Source organism: Lineus longissimus, chromosome 2, assembly GCF_910592395.1.
Source record: "Lineus longissimus chromosome 2, tnLinLong1.2, whole genome shotgun sequence".
NCBI classification, from domain to species: Eukaryota; Metazoa; Nemertea; class Pilidiophora; order Heteronemertea; family Lineidae; genus Lineus; species Lineus longissimus.
This window is the reverse complement of record NC_088309.1, coordinates 11,472,797-11,498,932: the sequence shown is the minus strand read 5'-3', so window position 1 is coordinate 11,498,932 and position 26,136 is coordinate 11,472,797. Positions and strand designations below refer to the sequence as shown.

At 41.3% G+C, this 26,136-nt stretch overlaps 1 protein-coding gene across 5 annotated transcripts in view; it reads left to right on the top strand.

The window, feature by feature from the left end:
• LOC135482627 (insulin gene enhancer protein isl-1-like) overlaps positions 1-26,136 on the top strand; it is a 56,601-nt gene that overhangs the window by 15,614 nt on the left and 14,851 nt on the right. For 3 of the 5 annotated variants that reach the window (XM_064762843.1, XM_064762842.1, XM_064762846.1), the window contains exons 5-6: positions 6,408-6,443; positions 10,698-10,984. In XM_064762843.1, coding sequence (XP_064618913.1) covers positions 6,408-6,443; positions 10,698-10,984 — 323 coding nt within the window. The remainder of the gene's footprint in view (positions 1-6,407; positions 6,444-10,697; positions 10,985-26,136) is intronic. The other 2 variants (XM_064762845.1, XM_064762844.1) reach the window with 1 other exon arrangement.

Sequence of the window (26,136 nt, the reverse complement as noted above, 5' to 3'; positions counted from 1 at the left end):
CTATCAAAAAGAATTTGGTTATGATAACAAAATACACAATGGTTTTGGTGTACAAAGCGTCGAAGAGGGTAACTATGTCCTCAGGGAGGGACGGGTATATCTGCCAGGTCTGCCCGGCAAATTATATTGTCAAAACATTTAGTTTCCAGTGGTAAGCCACCGTGGTTGGTATACAACTGTTATATCGTCTGCGGCGATTTAACTCACTTTCTATTCATTTTGAATTCATTGAAAAAGTAAGCGTAATACGCCGCCGATGGCATCGAGTGATAATCCCCAAATCGTACAATATACAAGGCGGGCATGGTGGTGTTCTAAGCATATAGTTTGGAAGGCGATGAAATTCTAGGACACCATGCAAGCCATTCCCCGCCATTGTAAACAAAGTTTGCGTACAATTCCCCACTGCCGTTCGCTAACAAACAACCGGTTGGCTGCGTTGTCGCCACCGGTTTCATTTCGGTTCCAACAAAAAATTATCCTGAAATAGATAATGTTCCATAACTGTATATATTTGTCGTCGCAAGCCAAACTTTATCACAGTAGATCGAAGAAGGGCCTGAAGGACTGACACTTAATCATCATAGTGCACTATCAAAATCGAGAGCTGTTTGTCGTCCTCGCGTGTCTAAGGCTGCGATTACATAGAGGTCACGTTGTCACTGTTCACTTTTCATGCGTGACATGAAGAACGGACACACTCAAAAATGGGGAACAACTACCGCCCTAAAACACAGAATCTTCGGTGCCCAAAAACGCTATTCCGATTTTCCCCTGCTCGCTTCTCCAAACAGTTTTTCTGAATATCAAAATGCAACGATCGTATCTAAGCCAAGAGCTAAGCTTACGTATCGTACCATGTCTTACATGGTGAAAAGGTACACGTCCGTTTTTCATGTCATTCACTTCATTTCAAACCAACTCATGCTGAAAATCACAATCTTACACACTTACAAAGCGTTGAAGAAGGGTCTAGACTCAACGAAACAGGCAAGGCTCCATCGGCCAAGCGTTATGATCAATCACTGTACCTTTACTAATTCTATAACTAGACCACGGATTGTTTATCTTGTCCGACATGAAGCCCTTCAATGCACATTTTGCCTTTCCATGTTCCCCGACCCTCTGTCAATGCACACCTGAACTGTGTATTGAGCGTGTATAATGCATTACCTGTGCATAACGTCCATGTAAAATTTATTTGGAAAGTTTTGCTTTCCTTTCTGCGGGATACCATAGAAGTGCTGAACAGTTCTTTGTGTTTATTTTAGTACTCGAACTTGCTGTGGAAAAAGTTGACTTCTACTTGCTACAAATTATTTTACTGACCGTTCTGTTAAAATGCCCATGTATATGAAGATAGTATACCTTGGCTCTTTAGCTGTTCGTACATGTGCGTTGAGACCTCGTTCATGCATGTGTTGGGTATGGTTTTAGATGATATACGTCCTCATATATCTTCCCATCCCGTGCGCACACTTGCACTTGCATGCTTTGTATGAGTGAAAAATTCGCACGATCAGCGTTTTAGTCTACTTTTACGTTTTCACTGCCTACGAACATTCAAACTCTCATTTCCTGTTCAAAGATCCGGCGCATGACACTTAGCTGGATTCAGCCTGCTGAACATGTGGGCAATATAGGGCTCTATTAAGTAACTCACGTATACATGCTTCCCGAAATTGGTGGCTTGCATTGGAACTAACTTTTTCCCCCTTGTCCGTCATTAAAGGCATTCAAGTGTGTTGGTCAACCATGACTATATCCTTTGTCCCTCCACCATAAGGCCTAGTTTCCCCTTATGACATCACTATTTCGGACACTCAGTGCCCCATTTCTGGAAAGGTGTATAGGAATTCCATAGAAATGAATCGATGCATCAGTTGCTTCGATACCGACTAAGGCCCGGTAGAATTGGGGCAATGCATTCCCCGTGGGAAGTTGGCTTCAATGCCCTGAATTGCATTGCTCCTGGTCTTTGTACGAGCAGTTACTTAATAATGTTGGACTGCTGCTATTCTAGCAAACGATAACGTTTATAGGAACTGATAGAAGAATAATCAAAAGGCTGTGTTTACATAGAACAACATGATATGCGAATATTCTGTATTCGGTGCGCCATGAAGAAGGAGGAAAACCGTATAGTTCGTGATATACGCGTCTGTAGCGTATTAAAGAGGTTGAATAGCGCCTCCAGAAGCAAGCAACAGCGCCACCCGTAGCAGAAATAAGCACTGCTTAGTGACGTCATGGTTTCCCTATACGGCATCTCATTTGCATAATTTTACAACCTTATTTACTACGAGTTATAAATATGCCAGTAGCACGTGTATCATGCCGGGCGACGCTGTCGGGTGTTTCCACTATGGGTTACATAATCGGCTACAAAGAGGCCAGTGTTCTGGTAAATGAAGTTAGCAATGATAGCGAAAGAATGTTAGTGTATGTTACGCAGTCAATAGCGATAGTAGTGAGTTGGAGAGAGGAGAAAATGGAAAATGGTGAGAATAGTAGTATGGATTTCGAGTCGCCGGTGGATTCTGGGCCGGTGGAGAGCGAGGCCCCTGATCCGAACAGTACAGAAGAAATGAGGCAGCATATTATCCAAGACTTGTTTGACAACCATGACGACTCAAGATATTTGCCAGAATTGCCGGCAATGAACATGAGTGAAGAGGAGATGGGGCCATTCCAGCCAAGTGACCTGTCACGTCGGAGCCTCCAGAGACGCTGGTCTCGTCAGTACGCCAACGGCATTGAGGTGTTCCCCAAGTGTGGTGCAGACGCCAAGACGTGAGACTAACACCGGCGCGGTGACAGCTGTAGCAGATGGAGCCACGCCACTAACATTTTTCAAGCATCCGAATGGTACCTTACAGATCCGCAAGGGGCGCGTTACCGAAAATGTTGCAAAAATCAATAACGTGATCGTAAATATTGTCATATTTTTCAAGATGAGAGTATGTAAATGATACGCAAACGGTAAACCAATGAAAGGCCAGTATCTATTGAACCTTACAAGTAATTTGGGGGCCTTGAAACTCCTTATATTTATCAATGAAACCTTATTCCCGCCTAAGGTTTTGACCGGGCCGTCCAAAACTCCCCATTTTTTGGCGGGCCCTTCCCTTTAACGGTACGGTATACGCCTATGTAACCCGCTGTAGGGAACAGAACATTGTTTTTAATTCAAAAATGCATCGTACCCAGTAGAGAATCCCGTATATCGTGCGGTCTAATCGACTCCATGAAAATAAATAAATCTGGGATATAAACAGAATAGACTGTAGTGTTACTACATTTAGTTGGTACATGGAAATATTCTCCTATAGGTCATGTCGCGCGCGACCTTTAGAAAGCTTCAATCACGACCACCAATTAGCTAATGGACTATCGTAATATCATGGCTGTGTTTGCAGAGCATGATTTGAGCGCGGTGGCGTTTTAGATGTGGTCACATCATGAATGACTTTGAAGGGAAGGTCAGTTTCTTTTCAGTGGATGAGCATGCTAGTTGGTGGGAAGTCATGTCTGTTACAAGGCACGACTGAAGGTCTGTTATAATCCTAAAGGATTTTTATTTTCTTATTTTTCCCATCTTGTTTCCTCTAAACTAGATAATACAAGTGGTCTAGAGTTTCGCATTCATAGTTCCGCTTTCTTTCTACCGCGTGGAGTGTCATAATTGCATTCGATATGGATGTATACGAGCCATTGCTATTGAAAGATAGGCAGCTCCAGCTTGCCCATGAATTCGTACGTCATGTTGAAATAGTTGTTTAGCTTAATGATGAAATGGTTTTCTCAAAGGGCTCTGCTAATTTTGGTGGCCCGAATCCCCCTCTTTACGTTAAACCAAAAGTGGCTTGGTTATTTCCCCACCGATCAATCCCCATTTTCACCTTTTGACACCCAGACAGCATTGGAGCAAAAAGTGTGAAACACCAGGCTGAAATTAAACAAGTAAGCCGTGGACTTGACATACAAAGAAATGACACGAAAACGATCATTATTCGATAGACGTCACAGTAGTGTATTTAATTACATGTACATGTATTGTCTTTTGGGTTTTTCAACTAAAATCTCAAGTCGGAAAAGGTTAAGACCTGCAGTCTTCCTCTTGCACAGCTGAAGGTGAAGATTTCTCTAATGCATGTCTTGATATCGGAGTCTTGTGTTTTTCGATTTTATTGATCCCGTTCATCGTACTTGGGCGTTTGATGAAGAAGACGGGAAGGGATTAGCGAGGGCCGTCTTAGGCTGCTGTCTCCTCCATGAACATGCGCGCTAGTGTCCTTGGCGGGCACTCATCCCCGGCTGGCAGGGTGCACTCCGGCTGACTATGATCAGAAGGCGATATCAGCTAAAATATGGATGCATTGCTTTGGTAGTATGATAAAACAGTCAGGTTTGGTTTCGTCCGCTCGTCCTTTCAATTTTTAACTGACATGTTTTATCAACAGCACAATTATTTTTGTAGTTTAAGGTTCGACAATACCAGATTGGTTTTATCCATATCGGAAAAAAAAGTGAGGTCGTGTGTGCAATGAAAATCATTTAAAGTGCGTTTATCATTTTTATGAGGTCGGGTGAACTTTGGGCCTATTCAACAACGTCATACCGCATTTAACGCAGCCAATGTAGCCACCCCGATTGGTTCATTCGTAAACAACACTTGACTTGGTATTAGTAGTATATTCAGGAAGAAATACTTTGAAAGGAGCAAGAAATCAATATTTGCCACAAACCTTATGAAATTAAAAGAAGCATTTGGTAAACTGATATGGTGGCGATTTAAAGTGTTAAAACTACGACTTTCTCAGAAAAAGGAAGATTTACGCTATGGCTGGATCTATTTCGTGCAGATTCTCTGGTGAATATCAGACCGAAAATGAAGCAGTCAGGATCGTTAGTCTGTGAATGACTTTGGGTGACTGTCATATTTCATTTGTTGTGAAATTTAGTGCTTCAGTGACTTTGAAAGGAAGTCATATCTCATTTTATGAATGACGAATTATTTGCCCATTATCATCATTGTGTGTAACCAGCAGGTGTGAAAGGTGATATCTCGATTGGTAGTCATTAAGTCCGGAAAACAGGTTTCCTTTGCGCTTTTAAAGTGTCATCATTATCAAATAGCGTCCCGTCACACTTTTCAACCAATGTGTTTTCCATCATATTGATGAAAATATACAAATATTCACTCTGATATTTGGATCACGTTGCATTAGCTGTGTTATGTCATATGCTCTGGGTGGTCACGATATAAGCAGATACCAAAGCCAATGGCAATATATGTATATAGTGATTTCAGAATGCAGAAATCGACAGAAAAGGGGTTTGGAAAGATGGCATTAGGTTTGCTGTGTGAGGACTAGATTGGGATGGGTTCAAACTGGTTCCATCAAACATTGTTGAGCTAAAACCTCAGCATTGTGTCTTTTCAAAGCAATAAAATATGTCCATCAATTCATTGCTACGAGTATTTATGCATAACGAGTCATTAATGCAAAGACTGAGAAATCCGAAAATACTACAGAATACTCGAATGAATTTGGTCCGGGGACACATGTTTGGGCCACCTGGGGACAAATATATCAAACCTATTGACTTACTACCTCATAAATAAAGACAAGGATTTATTTCGATAAATCCACCAGAGAAAAAGTAAGTCATTGGTCGTAAGCTTATGGTGATCCTGAACACACGACAAAGTCTTTTTTCCAACAAAAATATCTGTTTCTGTATTTGCTATTCTTATCTCGTGTAATTTTCAAGAAGGAAAGCTGAAGGTAATGTGTTTGAAATATTCATAACAAACAATGAAAATTGCTTGCCCTTCGGCTCAGTCAGAAGACTTTCTGCTGGCGATAACTGGAGGGGACTTATAGCCACGTCTTGGAATGTACCGGAAGTAATTCCTGACGACCGGGTACGATAGATTGATGGTAGTTAAAACTTAGCCGAAACCGAGGCGGCGGCCGAGGTTTTGGGCAAGATGACAGCCCCATGCATCCGAGTGGCTTTTGGTTTGATAGCTGATGCCGACAGGTATCAAATTCTATTCTATAAAACACCCTGGAACTTGATAAGTCTTTTTGAATCAGCCCCCCCCCCCCCGCCTTGACTAGTGCCATTGGAAAGGTTAAGGTTAGAACACATCCAGACAGTCAGGACTTATCACCACTTACCAGAAAAGCATGAAGCGAATGGCACTCGAATTATGCCAGGATAACCCTTACATTTCTTGTCACTCCTTTTATTCAAGCTAGGTCATGGTTAACTGAAATGCCCCGGTCTAGCCGATTCATGAAAAAAGTGCGTCTTCATCATCATTTTCATCAATATTTTCAAAAACAAATACAACAACTTCGAAACTTTTTTCTCTTTTCTTGTACTGGGCCAAGATGGGGGACATGGCAAGCTGCGCCGAAATAAAAAAGGTACATGTTTTTATGACTCTCTGGCATTCTCACTTCATGCGTACGTGATGAAGGTGTTTGAAGCAGATATACGTGACCAAATAGTATATTCTAAATCGTGAGTTTGAAATAGTCACAATAATACGTTCACCCTTTTGTTATAAAGAATGTAGCTAGACGTTGACAGTGTGTCGCTGAACACTTTATACAAGTATACTGGACAAAGATAAGAAACTTGGGTAGCGGAACCAAAATAAGTAATAACGTGTCGGAGTCGTTCCACGTGGTGAAAAGTGGTCAGACCACGGTTTTCTTATATTTGCCGCTTAACGTGACCAGAGAAAAATAACGGAGCTTCCTCCTGCAAATTGGGTGTGAAGCGATCCGCGTGATCATGGATGCGCGGTCACGGCTCCAGCTGGTCTCTGCATGATCCTCCTCGTCTCCAAAGGCTTTCATTTGCTAATGGGTCCCTGTCCATAATGCTTCCGCATATAGAAATGAAATTAATCTGGCAAATAAATGGAAAGTCGTGTTAGTAATAATGGAACGCCGTCACTACGTGTACATCAAGTGGAGGCATGCATGGCATATAGCCTACGACACGCATGTGAAGAAATTACGCAGAGGTTGTGCCGCCACTCGGAATCGGCATTCTTCACTCGAAACTGCCCTAGAAAGTCTCGAAGCCTTGTGTGTCAAGATGAGATATATCCTAACGGAGACTTTGTGTACAAGCATATCGTCGGCGCAAACTGTGAGACATTGAGATAAAACTCTCATCAGTTTGAAACAAAAGTGTTAACCCAACTCTCATTTTCTATCTGAGATCGTAAGCAATCTCCGCTAAACAAGAGCAAATGGTTTTCCGCTGGTTTTAACGAAGTACCGTATGAAGTTTATAAAATACTCTTGAGTACTTCAAATCGAATTTCTGAACATGCGTCAAAGTTGAATAGGATTTAGGACTTACGAGCTGAACCCATCTGCATGTTAAATGTGTACAACGATATCATGTACATTCTCTATTAAGCCACGCAAGGCGAATTTAGCTTCGATTCTATATTGTCTTTATAGGATTAGAATTATAAAGCAGCTAACTGTATCGGCAAACTCGTCCTAATGGGATGATATGCTATGTTTCTGTGTAGCTGGTTAAGGAAATAAGTATACATGACGACGAGGTTGGGTCGTATCGTCTGCTTTCTCGTCTTCCTTTGATCTTTTTCTGGCACGCCGACTGATCAATATGGCGTTCCTAGTTTTGTTTTATAGATTATGGAATATTGTTCATGGTTCCTGCACCAAAGGATTCATCATTTGTTTGGTGAATAATGTCAATCGATGGTTGTCTCTGTGGCGGATCAGGTATTTGATACAGTACCACAGACCATCACAATGAGGAAATGCAAAAAGAAGTTTGAATGAGACAGAATGCAAGTTAAAACACAACCCAATACGCATTGGATCTAGATTTTCACGATGCCGTTGTATAAACAGATGTACAGATACTGTAGATACCAACTTTCAGCGAATTTGCATGCATTATAACTGCACAGTAGCAATGTGTATTTCTTTTTCCTGAACCACCAATGAACACGGAGGCTGTACTCCTTTTTATCATTCACCAAACACCAGTATAACCACCATCCCCCACCCCCACACCCCCACAATGGTAGACTCCTATATGCAGTCATTTTCGTCATCCTGATGGTGCTTCCTTGATGGGAGTGTGGACAATGGGTATGACACGTAGAAACGAGTATTCTGTTTTCTAGTGTTCCCCAAACAATGAGAGGTAGCACTGAGAAATAGGTACACTCAGAAATGTTGCACTTACTAAGTTTTCCAGTAGAGCTGAAAATCATGACTATAAGCAGTTGAAGCCACAACACACACTAGAAACTCTTCTACACCCGGTTCTAAACCAAATCTAGAAAAAAATCGAAAAATATTCCTTTAACATTCTGCTATAAACGACTCATTTGTATTTGAAATTGAACACTTCTCCTGAACGTCATGCGCGTGAAAGCTCTCAAACGTTTTGAATTTACATAAACCGGAAGTCGAATGCCTCAGCGGAAGTCCTTGACGTCGTCACAAGTGGCACATTTAAAATGTCGGTGAATCATCAGAGGAGATCAATGCAACAGTCGACAACTGTAAAGGTTCTTCTGCGTTTGATTTCATGTCATAAAGGAGCTGGTTCGTGTATGCCAACTCCTGCTTACAAAAATAAGGACACCACAATAGAGCTGGTCCGACATTCCGCACCCCCACACGTTAAATGCTAAGGGGCCATCTCAAAATACCTCTAAGCCACAGAAGATGAAATTGTTTCATCTTGGAGGCGGGAGTTTAAAAAAATCATAATTGGTCGTTTTCTTCTCAGCAAAGGTTACCACAGTTTCATCAACAAATGTGTTAATATTTTTTTCTAACTAAAATTACCACACAGTTTCGGAGGGGAGGGGCTTCGAATGATCACTAATAATGATTTTTGCTAAAGTTGCAAGGCGGTTTTGGACATGGCTTGCGAATTTCAGATAGGCGTCCTTTTGCATAACATTCTAACGCACTGTTTACTGCAGTTTAATAATTTTTAAAGATCCCATTTGGAGCAGTCATGGTCCTGCTGGAAGCTATTTTCGTATGAAAAACTAACATATCTAACCCCAAAAACATATTACTTCACTTTGCTCACAACCAAGTTGTCCCTTTAAATATTACCTCTGTGGTTATTGTGCAGAAAAGCGTCTCTCCGCCACATACACGTACCTCCTAATATCACATCGTTGACGCTATTCAGTGATGTCCCCAGTGCACGGGGCATCTGGTATCTACGACCCTACAGGAACTGACAAACTCCCTCATCAGATTAAAAACAATAATAACCGGGTTATACATCAATTATGTTATATTACTTTGCGCTGTACTACGGGCTATGGTTGCGCGTCGCAAACATACGTGACAATTACCAACTATTGGCAATTTGCCGTTAGTTGAAATCAATACTAAAACAATTAGGGATGAGGTGATCTCCGTGTTTATGAACCCCGGGTCATGACTGGGTGTCGATTATACTCCCCTGATCAAATTTGGCATCTGCACCCTGGCCGGCGTTATGGTTGCGTTAACCCTTCAGTGCCAAGAATCATTTTGCAACTTTTGTCTTTAGAGCTGCATTGAGGGGATGCTGGTGGATGTTTGCTTGCTTGCTGTGTGCATTTAAAACTATATTTCTGCGTGAACTTCATTAGGGTACGACATTCGGGCCTACAAGTTTTAACATTCTAAATTATTGATAAGGAAGTGTTATGCAGAAGATACATTTTTCGTGTCATATCAATGAAAGTAGTATACCGAGGCAGGAAGGCCAGTTGCGGGAAGTAAAAAGCGCTCTAAAAAATTTGTTATACCCCCTAGCGGAGGTATAACAGGTAACACAACAATACAACAGGTCAGATCGATTGAAACCTCCGGTAAAATTGGTGTATGGAATCTTTTTCCGAAATTTTGCATTTTCAGTGTTTAGAAATGGAAGTAAGATATTATGGTGTCGAATATGTGGATACGTTGCTTGGAGACACGTCCGATTCGTCATTCTTTATGATGAAAAATGTTCTAAAATGAATTTTCTTAACATATATATCTCATTTATTTCATCGTATTTCTATACGCGCAAGATATACGCATCACATCGTCAAAAAATGTGTATAGAATGTTGTATAAGCCATGAAAAATACGCAATATTCAAAATACACAATATAGATTCTATCTTCGACAGCATTGTATTTACTTTGAAGAGTTTACCTGTGAGCTAAATTTCAAGCGTGTTGCTATTATAAGGCGAAATACATGTAATCATTTCAGACGAACACTCTACGCAATTTGCGTGGTTTTATCACTTCAAAAATTGCTGCTAACACTGACTGTGAATGTGTAGAGCAGTTGACTGTTTGAAATCTAGTTGGTGATGTACGTAAGAATGCATTACCTCCTATGTAAAAAGGCCTGCTTTTGATAACAGATGTTGATATTGCGGTTTAACATTTCAATACGTATACCAAATTGTCCATCGTCGTATTTCCATCTTCATCTTGACTTTCTTGTATTAAACATCAGGAAACAATCAAGCTGCCCTAACACCGTAGATTTACAACCAGTTTGCTTGTCGTCAACTCTCCGACAGTGCTTAAAATATAGCCCCTGGACCATTTCAGCTTCGGTTTGATGATTATCTCTGAAGGTTATCCAATTGTTCTATCGTTTCAGGACACGCCGAACAGATGCCAAATAGCAGATCAGGAGGCATCCGGCCGCACGTACACAAAACAGAACAGAAGACGACGCGTGTTCGGACAGTCTTGAATGAAAAACAGCTTCATACGTTACGAACGTGTTATAACGCAAACCCAAGGCCTGACGCATTGATGAAGGAACAATTAGTAGAAATGACCAATCTGAGCCCGAGAGTAATACGAGTTTGGTTCCAAAACAAACGATGCAAGGATAAAAAGCGGAGTATATTGATGAAACAGATGCAGCAACAGCAAGAAAAGGTAGGCCTGATTAAATTTTCATTGCTGTAGGCGGCGGTGCGCGCGCTGGGCGTACGACGCTTGCGCACATGACATGACTAACAGACGACAGGCACAGATGGCCACCAATTTTCAGACCGCTACGCCCATGGCCTGCTTCCTCTTGCGGCGGTGAATTTATACAAAATACCAAAAATAGATTCGGCACAGGTTGATGACTTAATTCAGACTGTGACAAATTTGCCACGGCCGGGTTTGTGCTGTTGTCGCCATCTCTCGCACTGGCACCTTGCGCTTGATAAAATCACTTCAAAATCATTCAAATCTGGCATTTGTATTTAAATGAAAATTCGGCCTTTGTCGAGAACAGCCGCCTACCGAATGTCACTGTTTCATACTTCGATGCGGGTTTCCTATCGCGCGTAGAGAGGAGATGGTTTCACCGTTCAGAGGAGGGTTGCTTTATTCTATCAGTCCATTTTTTTAAATAGTGACACTATCAAATATAGCCATTTGTATTGGGAAATATGGATTTTTCTGGATTTAGGGATGCGATATCCCCGGAGGTTGGAGGCCGAGGGTAATATCACATTTCGAGGGACAGAAAATCTTATATTGCCTATCAAACGGGGTATATTTTCTTTTCTTTACTACTTGACTACCACGAATTTCCGACACACTACTGATGATAAATTCACCATTTTTAAAGTTCAATGCAATCTTTCGACCAATGAGTGGTTAACAAATAATGATATGTGAACAGATCAGCATCATTTTTTATGGTCACATGATGTTGTTTGTCCAATCAGGTACGGGGATTCGCGATGATCATGTAATAATGTCCGTATGCACTGATAGTCGAATGGAAGAGAACCGGTATTCATTTTGATGACGGCCATTGCAAACTGAGAGCAGGACAAATATAGTGCCGTTCACCTGTCTTTTGTTGTCCAATGTGAGCACACTGTCCCTGGGTCATTTCATTTGTGACTCAACAGCTCTGTTGAAACTGCTTACGAAAACCTCTGCATACATGTAACTGTTGTTGCATTCGTTTATTTGCGGATATGTAGTAGATTGCAAACGCTTGGCCATATCCCACGTTCCGGCGTGATTTTCTCCCGCGATGTATAACGAAATATTCCGATGGCGTCTTGTCAACATTGCGATAAAATGGAGTACCGGGCTGAAAATGTCCATCGCTCGTGTTCATCTCCTTGTCCCCAATATTGTATTTCGATATTTTATCCGCGACCGTCAATATTGGGTGCGTCACGGGCGTACTCACCGTGTCTTAGCACTTCCTCGAAGATTCAGGCTTGATCAACACAGGAAACACCATGCCTATCCAGTTAACAGCACGGTCGTCTATACTCAGGGACATCCGTGATAATACGGACTGTCACACTTGCTCCTTGTGGACAAATGGCAGACATTGTGATAGATGGACCGGATACCGTGAAGTAAATAAGATTATGTACTATGCATAAAACAAAGTGCTAAAACTGAAAAAGAATGAAAGTATACGAAAGAAAATTCATTCATAACAAGCATGATGTATTAACTTGTATAACACGAAAACTTCGGGGTTGTTCAGCAACACACGCGCATTCCCACCGGAGGGAAATTGTACCGTTACCTTTCCTCCCCTCGACCCCCAGTGAAATCGCTCATTGTGCATCGTGAACGTACAGTTTAATCCCCCATTGTGTCTTGCGTTTAGAGCATTGTGTTCATCTCTATACTTCCCCACCGCCTTGGTCGGGGATTTAAGCGACAGGCAATTTTGCTCCAAGCTATTTTTCACCCGGCTTATGAAGTTTTGTTTGAAGTTCAAGCTCCAAGACTCGCTAAAATATAAAACATTTTGTGATTGATGCTATAAACGATTTTTAAGCTACGTGTATACGACAAATTATACTTTCGAGGCCTCGGAAAGTACCAAGTTCATCAGGAGGTCTTAAGTGCTGAACCCAAAGGGAACAAGGTTGCGCGGATGCTGAGTATTGTGTCGGCATGATGGAAAGTACGAATTGGGAGACCTGCTCTGGAAAATGATTGGACAATGATAAATTCTATTTCGAGAATTGTCAAAAGAACAGATTTACTTGCGATTTGTCATATACGAATTGATAACCTGATTCCATGTCAGAATCTGGTGTACGGTCACTTATAATTAATACCCTACTACATGTATCTGCAAGTGACATCATATAGCAAGAATCTGTATCTGGCGGCCGTAGCAAATCGGTTATGCCTTGATGACTGGTCCCATGGGCCGACGCAATCGAGATATCTTCATTAAATATCTATAAAATGTTGATTCATCATAAACACACTGCAAACTCGATCGGTTTGCTCGCGCGGACAAGTCACCTGGGACATTGAATGTTTTATTCGCCATCAAAATTTAATTGTCCTCCAGTGTCGGGGTGGCGAGGCGGAACGGGTCGAACCATGGCGTACAGCATGCGTTGTATGTGGAATTAGAAGCAGATCAGAATGTGATTTTATAAAAAAATAGATGTGTTTTGCGATGTACAGTACATGTAGATTCGAGAAGCCACCTATCCCGGCTACTTTTTAATGTATTTTTGTTAGCTTAATCTTGTTAACTCTGAAAATAATTCCACATCGGCCGTGACTGCGACCTTAAGACGTCATTGACATGGTCGCCGAAAGACCAGAGGCTGGCTTCACCAAGTAATGGGAACTTGCTGTAGAGAATACATGTATGTACATGCATGGCATTGGTTATTCAAATGCAGTCTATCCGAGAAGAATGCTAAGTTATTACTTGATACTAATTGAAATCAAATCCTGATAAATCATTTTGAAGAAATCGGGTGAAATAGAGCAAGAACATAAGTACCTATAATTTTAATGAAACGTTTCCTAAAACTATATAAATACTAGCCTTTACCCTAATCTCTGGTATGCACGGTACTTCAAAGAATGATGGCAAAATGCCGTTCCAATCTTTGTCCTATTGCGACAGGTCCAGCCTATCCAGTTGCCCTTTGTTTTATCCTCCGCTGACCATATGCTGTCCTCACGGGGCGCATCTATACCTTTGTCCGTGATCAACCGCGTTGATGTTCCAATTATAACTCATCCTTGCCCGCCCTTTGTTGGTTTGCACAATGGCATGTTATGTAATCGATGCAGTACCAGATATCAAACTATGAACGTGATAATCTGACAATGACACAAATATCGTGTCTTCCAAAAGCACCAATAGCCATATTATCAGCTGTGATCTTTCTTCTCTATACTAATCTATAAAACAGAGCCCGAAATTAATTTCACAACTGACCATTGTGGAGAATTACTTAGATCTGTGTGCAGATGTCCTTGGGAAATCAAAGAGGGGAAATTTGATTATCCGGCTGTTCGCCAAAATATTGTTTTCTTTAAAATGACAGCTAAAGTCAGGGCTTCGACAGAGATGTAACTTAGACCTTCGTGGAGCTATGAGCTACTACATGTACGTGTCTAAATTGTGGTTTGATCTTCAATGCAACGAGGAAGAAAATAACTGAAATGGTGTAATGATATACAAGACAAATGATTCGAGATTTTGACAAAAGATATGAGCAGCGCCAATGCTGGATGTACATGTAGGAAATTGAGCCACTATACCGGTAGTTGATTGTTGCAACGTGAGCATGATAATGCGACGATTATCACGATCGGAGGACGATATTACAGTTTATGATTGCGCGAGGTGAATCTGGTAAGCTTCCTCCATCCGCCCCTTGTCCAGTCTTCCATCAATAATCGCATCTTCAACATTGTTCACCTAACCGCTCCAGTGATCTTGTCAGCCAGGAATTAATTGACATTGTTGTCTCAGCATCCGCGTTGGAGTTAATCGCTGTTTGGCATCATCGTAATCAGGTTCAAAATCGATCACCTATAAAGGGATTCAACTCTGGATAATTAATTTGGATCCTAATGAGTGGGATGTCACAATGGGTGGCTTCGGTTTGATATGGACGAGTAGCAGTTGCTTTCTTTTGCGGTGAATGCACTGCTGGAGAGGGAGCAGGGCCACGGAAATAACGACGCAACGACCACGCGTTTTCCCAGGTGTCGGCTGGAAGTAACTCGGTCGATTTCGCCTCATTTGTCTGGTGCCCCCGAGGGCCGTTTTTTGATGCTGCAGATTGTGTGTTGACTCACTTGTGGTATAACCTGGCTGCATGCATACTCACACATTGAATTCAAATGGTAGGGCCAATTTTGTCAATAATTATCTGGTCCAAATCTTGCGGGTTTCAGCTCCTGCTCACCCCTGGGATGTGCAACAATTACTTTGATTCGTAGGCAATCGAAATACAGTTCTTCTTCATTCAAAAATAACGAAGAAGAAGAAAAATAATTTTCACGAAACTTGAAAGGAAGAAGGAAGGATCTTATAGGGGAGAGGCGCAGCGATTACACACAAATAAAAACAGTGACACTTACAGTTTGGCCTGGGAATAGCCAGAGAATATTTTCATTCCTATCAAGTAATTTAATGTTTATTTTATGCGGACGTACGGTAATATGTATCCACCTTCTCCAGCCATGCTCCTGTGTAATTCCGTTATACGGACGCTTCGAGAAAATCAATATTTGAATTTCTACGCCCACTGCATAGTGTATCTTTTGTAGCCGGAGACTGCGGCTTTCATTACGAATGAGAAGAAGCGTCGGATTATAATGTAGCCAGATTTACCCTATTCAGGTCATACCCCCGCTTATATAGTTGGAAGAAACACAATTCATATTCGTGCAAAGCAGATTTGTAAATGTCCTGTGTCATGTAGAGGAAAGAGTGACGCTCTCTCTCCTTAAGTTTTTTTCTTTGTTATTCAATATAATGACAATGCAAACATTACTCTCCATACATTACATCATTCGCACATACAGCCCCCCCCCCCCCCCAGACTCGGCGCTTTGAACTGCCTGAAGTGTGAGGGTCTCGGATCTTGTAGAAAGTACATCAAAAGCCCCCCCCCCCTCCTCTGTCCGAAACATGATTTAACAACATAACTTGATTTGTCTTTGGCAAAAAAAGTTGCAGATTGAAGTCAAGTTCCTGGATTATTGTGCTCACTGTTTCACTAAAAACGAAATCGGAATAGCTTCGTTTTTACTGAAAATATCACGATATGTTCTCAGCGTCGTACAGGTCGTGAAGGAACTAGCAAACTTGGACGATTCGACCAAGGCCAAACACCTGTCACCAATTCTAGTCAATCAGAAAATGAGATCCAGGCGAATGCGTAATTTACCGGAAACGGAAGGGATTTGCTCGTGCGATGCCGCTGGTGCGTTGTGAACAATGGTAGAGACATGAACAATGGCATGAATAGATGTTATTCTTGTGACTGAAAGATATTTTTTAAACGTTGGTTGACAGGATTTGGTTAAAAAATAATTCAACTTCAAGTAGTATTTTCGACTGGATAGGAGGAGGTATATGTCAAATGTCAATTCAGCACAACAGAAAAGACTAAGGCCGAATATTCGAGCCCTATTTGTTTTAGCACTTTCCGATGTGACCGGTTGGTTTTTCCTCAGGCTAGCTCAAGCTATAGCTGAACCTACGGTATAGTCTGCCTTCTCGCCAGGCGTTAGAGAGAGAGGAGTTTGAATGTTAAGAGTTTCTCTTTGGTCAAATCTGGGTGACATTATAATAAACAAACTTTACATGACTATATCTTCTAGGCTGACCAAAGATCATATTTGTCTTTCTAAGAATTGTCACATCACGTATCACAAGCAACCTGCCGTTGCCGCTCGAAATGTTTCACTTTCACAATGAGCAGACCCTGCTGAACTATCTACCTCGGTAAGATAAAACCTTCCGCTGACAATCAATTGTCGGGGTAATTTCCCTTCCCTCGTCCAAAGGCGCTGAAATTGCTTCTTGCCACTGACTAACGTGACGCAATCACCGAGTAGCTCCGGGCAAGTTTCCTGTCGATTTCGACACCTCCGAGACAAGAGAGCAATTACACGTGTAGCCTGCAATTGTGCAAAATTACCCCGGCCTTTCAAGCAAGTCTGAACTGCTATGATCAGGCGTTTAATGACGCTATCATTGAGAAAGATTGCCGTGTCTCTCAGTCTTCAACCCGGTATTTAACAACATCGCAATTTTGGCTATTTTCAGCCGAGGGATGTAATTACACCGTTTTATAATCGGTGAGACAGTGAACAGAAGGAAGGAGATAGATACCTCGTAGATGTTCCTGGGTCCTGAATTTGGTTAGGGGACAAATTTGCAGTCGTTCGGAAGAAAGTGGTTGTAAAGTCTAGAGCATGATCGAATTGCAGAGTGCTGATGGTCCCTTCCTAGAGCACAAAATTGTATTGGAACTATACACTCTTGTTAGCTCCACTGAAGAAAACCCGTTAGCATTATTTGCAAACTGTACAGGTGATTGCATGTCTCAATGGTGTGCTCTGGATTCGCCGCGTAAAACAAAACCACAGAAGCTCAAACTCCCAGCAGGCCATCCCAGCTGAAAGCAACAGTAACCAGCACAGCCTTATCCTCACTCGGTGGTCTCTCAGTCTTCGTTCTCATACTGCCATTTCTCATATCATATCACGCCGTAGCGAACTCGCGGGGTAACCGGTCCGCTAGTCAGGTACCTTCCGTGCTAAACACTCCATTGATGCTTTCCCGATACGTTTCGGTCGGAAGATGACATGCTTCGTCGCCTCGGTATCTTCCTTTCGATAAATGTCCGCCGGAGCGAGGCTTTCGTGATGAGCAGTAATATATCACGACAGTCGTTGTTTACAAGGAGTAAATGCGTGCATAATGGTTTAAAGACACGTGTAAGGTTCGCACAGGCCACTGAAGCGTGAACAGGTGATTTAGTGACGAATATCAACCGGATTCGCCATGGGCATGAAGGGCAGCCAACTCGCGTTAAGTGAGATGAAGACTTTTCTTGCACGACTCACCGTATTCAGTTTTCTCGGCACAAACCGTCTTACTATTAAAAACTTACATTTACCAATTTTGTCAGTGAGCATTTCAGACTTTTTCTTTTTACATTGTACTTCAACCTGGCTACGGTATCATGACAAATTGATTTGCTAAGGGCAAAAAGGACACGTTACCTGAATGATGATACCGCTTTCTTAAACTGTTACGGAAAATTGTACGTGATCCGATGCACAATGTAAGAAATGCCATGTAAAGAATGTAACGAATGCAAAGAACAGTCAAAGAATGGGTTAGTAGGTAGCCGCTTCTGGCCGCCTGTAGGTGCAGTAGACTGATGATGGTGATATTTATAATTTCAATTGACACGAATTAAGAAAAGAATTTTGAATCAGATGGTTAGAAATCCGACGCATCCAGCGCTGACTTCTATAGTCAAAAATCTATTCCTCGCTCAAGGCTTTCAAGAAAAACTGGCCGTAACACTTGCTGCAGCGGACGTAAATCATCATTACCGGTGGTGAGGCTGCTGGTATCACTGGTTAACGATGTAGTGAAAAGTGACAGTAAACGTTTACCCCTCAAGTCAAGCATACAGCCACAATCATTGAGAGGAGATAAGATAACCCGTGTGTGTGAAGATTCGAGTAGAACAGATACTTCATCGCTCTGGCTGACAGGTCCAATGGAGCACAAGTGCTACGCCACAGCGTGCATCACAAAAAGGCCCACACGACCGATTCTTCGATAAAACCGATCTTATTTTGATCCTGATTTTGAGATTTGTATACTTGAAACGCCTGTTCCGTTCGTTTAGAACTTATATATAAAATTACGACTCGAATTCAAATACATGTAGTTCTAATTGTGTAATTACGCACTGAATATAACTTGTAAGCAAAAAATGCCGTTGGGTAGACACTTATGCAAATACTATACTTAACAAGATTTAGCAAACTCGCATGTACAATGACTGCACTAAGACACTGTGTATTTCTCTATATCATGAACAGACAGGTCAAACTGATGCAGTAAATGCAATGAAAACGCACGAACGGGAGCCATTTTAAGGCATCGGCTGCCAGCCCATGGTTCTGAGGCATAACTAAAAAATGCTATTTAAACATTTAGTACGTTGGGAGACTGTCTGTCTATCGTCATTAATAAAGCATGATGTTCTGAGAGGCTTCTACTCTTTCTATAAATACGGTAATCATATTATGGATTATGCAATATTGAAATTGTATTATACTGAATTCAAATAAACATGTGGCAAGACGTTGATGTTGACCTTGACCGTGAGCATGGCCAGTCTACGCATTGATATTTCAAAAACATGTTCCATGATGATTGACTTTTGACCAATGAATAGTGTTTACGTCATGGGTAGCAGGGCCACCGTGCAGACAGTTAGAAATGAGAGGTCACTCATCTTCGGAGGTAGTAGAAACCTGGAGCCTCGCTTCCTGCCTCCGCAGGCCATACTTCAATCGCTTGCATCTTATCGTTGCCTGAGAAACCGTAAACAATTTCACAATGGTGTTGAGAAATTCGAGTCAAAAACTGTCCAGATCTTGTCTCCCAGTGAGCGGAGACGCCACGTTAATTATACAGTAGTGCTCGTTCATTCCTCTTGTAGTCCAGTACTTCACTATAGACGCTGCTCGCAGACTTTACTACCGTTCTCCCGAGCCAGTCTGATGCTGTAGCCCGGCGTCTGTCAGTTGTGAACGGCCTAAACATGTGCGCAACGCCAGCATTCCTGCGCCAAACAGGCTTGGAGCCTCCAGAAATGGGCTTTTTCTAACAAACGTTGGAGCCTCTGCAGATTGATCATCTTGGCCATGTCTTGGCAAAAAGTCGGAGACCGGAGCCAATTTCGTGCGTCTGGTTGTTCGCCTCACGCTTACCTTGTCATAATCGATTAAGAGGACACTGCTATTAACGACGAATTGTATTTTGAGTAAAGGTAATTTAGGCTCTGCTCTGTCTGGGCGTACTCACTTGCGATACTCGTATGTTATACTGACAGAGCTAATAATAACGGAATTATGAAACTATTTTTTAGAGAATATGTTTTAACGAGATATGTTATCTCACCAACCTGCACTTGAGCAAACCTTTGATGATGTTATCAAATGTACCGGTGTATGTTTTGAAGCAGGTAACGAAGACCTCGCTTCAGAAAGAAAACATAATGTATGGCTATTGGATAATGATGAATAATGCGTCCCCAATTTTTCGGCTAAAACCGAGCGACAGGGAGGTTTTCTCTGTACCTTATCTTCAAATAACGGCTTATCCCTCCAGTCTCTTCTACTTGTTTTATGGGGGACTGCAGTGATATGCTGGCCATCCAAATCATTTCACCGACACGTTCCCCGCAGGAGGAAAAGAAGTGTAAGAAGAAAGGTGTATACGTTTGTCTGGCGTGCGAACAGTCAATCACTTGTACTTGACAGTTCCTATCAACATTGATAACCGGCTTTTCACTTCCTATCAGAGGTAACGAAATTTGAAAGATATCCGATCCAAAAAGTAGTTTGTATATAAACGTCACACGATACGTACAAGAAAATACTAGGTTCGCGTGAGATGGTTCATACGCCATTGTTTTTGGCAGGTATGCTTAAGGATAGTACATCTATCGGTCCATCACTGATACCTTCTTATAACATAGCTTACACCACTTGGATACCATAGCGGTCTTTCGGGAATTTGTAAATTTGAAAATTCTTATGAGTAACTGTGTTCTGGTCGACCTGTAAGGTGAAATTTGACGTAATTTCTTTAATACATGTACTTCAATGTCGAATTCGAAGTCGAACTAGAGCGTATCCCTTCGAACTCAGTAGCATTTCAAAATGGTTTCATGCACGCAAATGACCATGATGACCATAATAACGAGGCACGTGTATTCCTCGATGCCAACGAACACAAATACACTGAAATCTCTTCAAACTTACATGAAATGAATTTGAGCATTCGACTCTTGTCGATCCAAAGATATAAGGCAATTTAACACAATCAAAGGGAATTATCACGGAACTTTGTTCGTGTGATACATCGGTAGGGAAAGCCGTTCGACCGAGTCCTGCCTGGGGGGACGCACACGACTACTCCAGGTCCCGGACGAACTATCAATCGTGCAAAATAGGCAAATTTGTTGCCGGCAACAAAAGCCGATTGAGCAGAAGACAGAACAAAGGCGTGTTGCCGCGGGGGAGAACCCTCCGCTGCGCCTATCCCGCTTTCGTTGTCATACGGGACAATATCCTCACCACGGGGGGGTTCGCATTATTATACCTCATTCGCGTGTTTCTCTTCGTTTCAACTCCGCAGAAAACTTGCTGCATGAAGTGATGGCAAATAAAATACATTGCCGAAACTTTGAAGCATATGCGAGGCGCACAATACCAGCTCAGCCTCCCCAACCATGATGTTGGTGCGCCAATCTGTCCGACTATAATTAAGGTTGCAATTAGAGGGTGGACTTGCGTCTGGTTAACTACAGGTTGGTGAGAGTGAAGCAACGCCTGCTGTGAGTTCTTGAGTCAAAGTCTTCATGAGGTCGTGCAGGTCTCGGAGAAGCACACGTCCGAGAGAACAAATTTAACTGTGACAAAGTGGCGTACGAACTTCGAAACGTTTAAACATCGCCGACGGAAGTCCAGCGCAACGTCGATAAAAGCGTCTATGGCAACAAGCTGCAGATGAAGCTGGCGTGACTGGTACTGTAGGACATTAGCAAAGGTCCCTTCCCATGCCACTGGGGTAGACACCCTGTTTTGTCAGCGGCAGAAAATAGCCGAGCTCGAGCATTTAATTGGATGAAAAGTGGTATTCCCAGACTAACATTTCGCCAGTCGAATAACTGATCACTTTTAACTTTTGATTTGACTCAAATTATCTGGATTTTCGCTGATTATTGTAAAAATCCAACTAATGCGGATGAACCTTATAAAAAAAGCTTTGCTCTTTATCAGCATTCTAAATGCACTAGCCGACATAACATCTGGTGTTTTGTTTTGTGTCAACCGCATGTTACATTGTTTATCGACGCCTATGGTAGCACATCACCAAAATGAAATAAATGATGACCGATGAAAATCTGGGTTCATGAATCTTTAGAAAATACGAGTTGCGTTTAGAAACTTTTGGATCAGGGTTAATTCGGGATAAATTTGCATACACCTGAATGCGATAACGAGAAGATTTACCCCAAACACTTTCCCTACAGAGTCTAAATCGCTTTGAATCTCCATCTACCCAGGGCGTTCCATTGTGCTGGTGAGAAATTACAGCCATTTGATCGAGTATAGATATCTGATAAATTATGCATAAGATGACAATAACCATCTATTGAATGTATTTGGCATACACTATGGTGTATGTCAAAAAGTACCCATTTTAGAATTGTACTGAATGGGTGCAATGGAAATATTTATGCATTGTCTAACTTTTCTTTATTTCATCACCAAATATGGAATATGCCAGAGTTGACGAAAAATTATGAGTGTAGGTACCGAAAAATGGCTCGAGAGTGTTATACCAAACAAAATCACAACTTTAACGACATTTTCGTCCTAGTTTTAGGTCTATGTTTACTTTGACAAGAAATCGAAAAATCGAACTATATGAGGTTATAACTAGCACTCAATATTCCGAAGAGTCATATGGAATGGGATGGGCGCATGTGGCTGTCTGAATCTAATGAGGCAGAAAGTGGCTTGCCAGGACGATGTTGCTTTCAAAGGGTTATTCAGGCTGAAAGATGATGAAACTGGTGAAAAAAAAACTATGAAGGAATCTGAATGGCAGTTCCATGCACAATGATTTAGTTTTACTTTCTACGGTTTCCAAGTATCGCCATGTAATGTGTACATTTTTTGGAACACCCTGTGTAGACAGGATTGTCAAACAGCTAGGCGTATTATGATGATGTGTATCTGGTTTTATCCAGTTAGTTACTGTATGACATTGTGTGCCTTTTTGTATAATATTCATAAGTATTGCCAGTTAGGATGTTTTTTCGGGATCCATATAAATGCAATGGGAAGTGATAAAAAGTCTGCTAATTTTTTTCTGAGTTCTAGTATCACCTAGATGATACGTGTGATGCAATCATGATTGTTTTCCGTATTAGCTATTTGTTACATGAATATGATGATATTTTTCCAAGTGAAAGATGAATATCAAATCAGTTCCTTTGTTATGATCGTGACAATTGCCTTAGCGTTGCAACTATACATTCAAATAAACAGAGTACAACTAATGCCATTGGTGGAATAAAATACGTCTCTGAGCGGCTTTTTCAAATGCATAGATTATTCTCACAGTATTTAAAACTTAATTTAATACTCAATCATCCATGCTGTCGTATTTGCATTCAAAAAAGTATCTGAACAGAGTACACGTAGTTTGCATATTACGTAGTACATTGACACTAATATCCATGACTTTAATATTCATACCACAGCATAGTATACTGTCGATCTTCGATGCATCACTATTTTCTGAGTTCGTCTACCACTTTAGAGATACGGTACCTAAGACTGCCTCCAGTGTATCTGAAGGCATATCTAATTTCAATAAAGTATTTAGTCATACATTGATACGACCCCAGGGATACAAATCACAAAAAACGAAAATAGGCCTCAGCCAATATAAAAATGTAAATATCAATTGACAGCATTCCTTATTCCTATTCACTCAACGTTTTGCAGTTAAGGCCTGATACTGAACAAAGGGATCTAAAATAAAATCCATTATCGGCATATATACGGAGGTATCATATTTAGTAGAAGCTGAATGCGGTGGCGAAACTTCGGTATCTGGTAAAATCTCTAGGCAAATATCGTCTGTGGTTGCGACAGAAGTCTCCTTTAAAGACCTCTTAGTTGTGATAGTTGTGACACAGACATGACAGAGGGTTTTTTGTCTCCCTTGTCAGCAGACTTGATCAGTTCTATTCACAAGTTGCCACGAATAATATTTTGGCGACTGTTGACTTACACTGGCAGGATTTTGCCTCATGGTGTGGAGTGGACCAGAATCTCTCCAGTCAGTCCCAATCAGCTGTGGTGGACGTGACTGATGTCTCTTCAATAATCATGTAAAGGCCTACATTGTAATTGCCAAGTGGCAGAAGTTTCTCCAGTAAAGGCTAGTTAGTTATGATGTTTGTGACTGATATCAGATTTGATTGTTGTGACAGATATTTCTCCGGTAAAAGTAAATCGGTTTTATGGTTGTGACTGATGTGGTCTCTCAAGTAAAGGTAAATCAGTTTTGGTGGTTGTGACTGATGTCGTCTCTCAAGTACAGGCGAATCAGTTTTGATTGTTGCGACTGGTACCTCTCCAGTAAAGGCAAATCTGTTTTTGCGGTTGTGATGATTGCGCCAATGTCTATCAAATAAAGGCCAATCAGTGGTGACCATGGTGTTTCCAATAAAGGTCGTAATGTCACTAGTGTTAAAAAAACAAAGCATTTTACCATTGTTACATTTGCTCAAACAAAATATTCTGCTTGCAAACATTTCATTGTAGCAGACACAACGAGAATGTTTTGTATAAATCATCAATAATTAGCAATTTAGGTTGTCTTCCGCTGCGGAGGTCCACTTCTCGCTCGACATGGTACGGGCGGAACTGGCGAGTAGGTCGTGACGGTGCGAGCGTGCTCGCGGCCGGGCAGCCCGTGGGCACTATCGATCCCTACTCTGCTTCAGTGTGGGAAAATAGGTGCAACCAATTGTCCCTCGCTCTCCCATGAAAGAAGTGATGATCGCATATTAATTTTTCATGCAGTGTCGACAAAGATCGCCTCCATGAAACGCACTCTTTTGGTTCAGTTGTTTTCAGCCCATTGTTTCGGATATAAAACAAAATGGAACACTCGAGTAGGTTTAAGTTGATACTAAAAATGGTTCCATGATCAGACCGTCAGTCATCGTCGAGATATTGCAATAAAACATAGAATAAAAGCACTTATAATTTAGGTGAAGCAACTTTCAATTGAAATCGATTTCGTAACCACGGTTTAAATTCACTGTTGGTTTATTTAATTCAAGTCGTTTTGCCTATTTGCTTTTGGGTGTTAAAAGTCATAACCAGATTTATGATACATTTCAATAAATTGTTTGGTAGAATGTGCCACAATCCAATTTTTCTAAATACGCTCATTAAATTGAAAATATCATATAAGTATTATTGAACTTTTTATTGCCAGTGCGTGTTCACTTCTTCAACTGAATACCTCCTCTCTCTATACAATGCATATGATTATCCTGGCTCTTACTATTAGTAAGGCAGAACTTTGTAGGGGCTATTAAAACGTTCCACTTGTACTGAAATGCATATCTAGTCAAGGAGAAATGCGGATTGGATGCACAAGAAACACAATGCCCCATCGAAGCCACACAGTTTGGATTCCTAGTAAAATCTAAAACTTTCTGCTGGAATTTCCCCAAATTACTGTTGATGTTGAAACACAGCTTCCGCAATGCGTTTGTCTTGGCGTTCAAATTTTGTCACTACGACGCATTTAAGGCATTGAAGGTTACTGATTAACAACTCTGGCATTTTGGTAATGCCCTTCAGCTCTCCTCCAGAAAATGGATACCACTATAATTGGCATTTATTACAAAAATTATAAATGAAAACTTAATTCACTACTTCACCTTCAATTCGGTGTTTTCCTTTTATCCCAATTTTAGATTAAAACATTTTAGTAAACCCATTGTTGGCAGCTGAGCCGGGAAATACTTTGAACAAATTTAAAACTATCCGAAATAATTTATTGATACTTTCGAGGGTCCATAAACAAGAGTTTATTGAATTTGAATTTTCTTCAAAGACTTCCGATGGCGACGCCCAAGGCATTCGTCTTCTTTCTCTCCCCCTTGATACACTTGGTCTACGTCTGTTCAAACAGCAGTAATGTACTTGAATGTAGTACTAGCAAGTGTCTTAAATTGATACATGGGAGTGTTTGATAAACTACATTATGTACTGTAAAAATCGTGCTTTTGGTATCTTCATAAAGTTCTCTTTGTGAAGCATACGTGGCATTTGCTTTTAACCTACAGGTAATTTTGTGTAGAACATGTGAGTGTGCGAATTTTTACAAACGCTAAAGAGGGAAACTTCACTTTCAAAACCTAATGCACACGATAACTGATGCCAGTGATGGTGTCATCCTGTGATCCTGTCAAAAT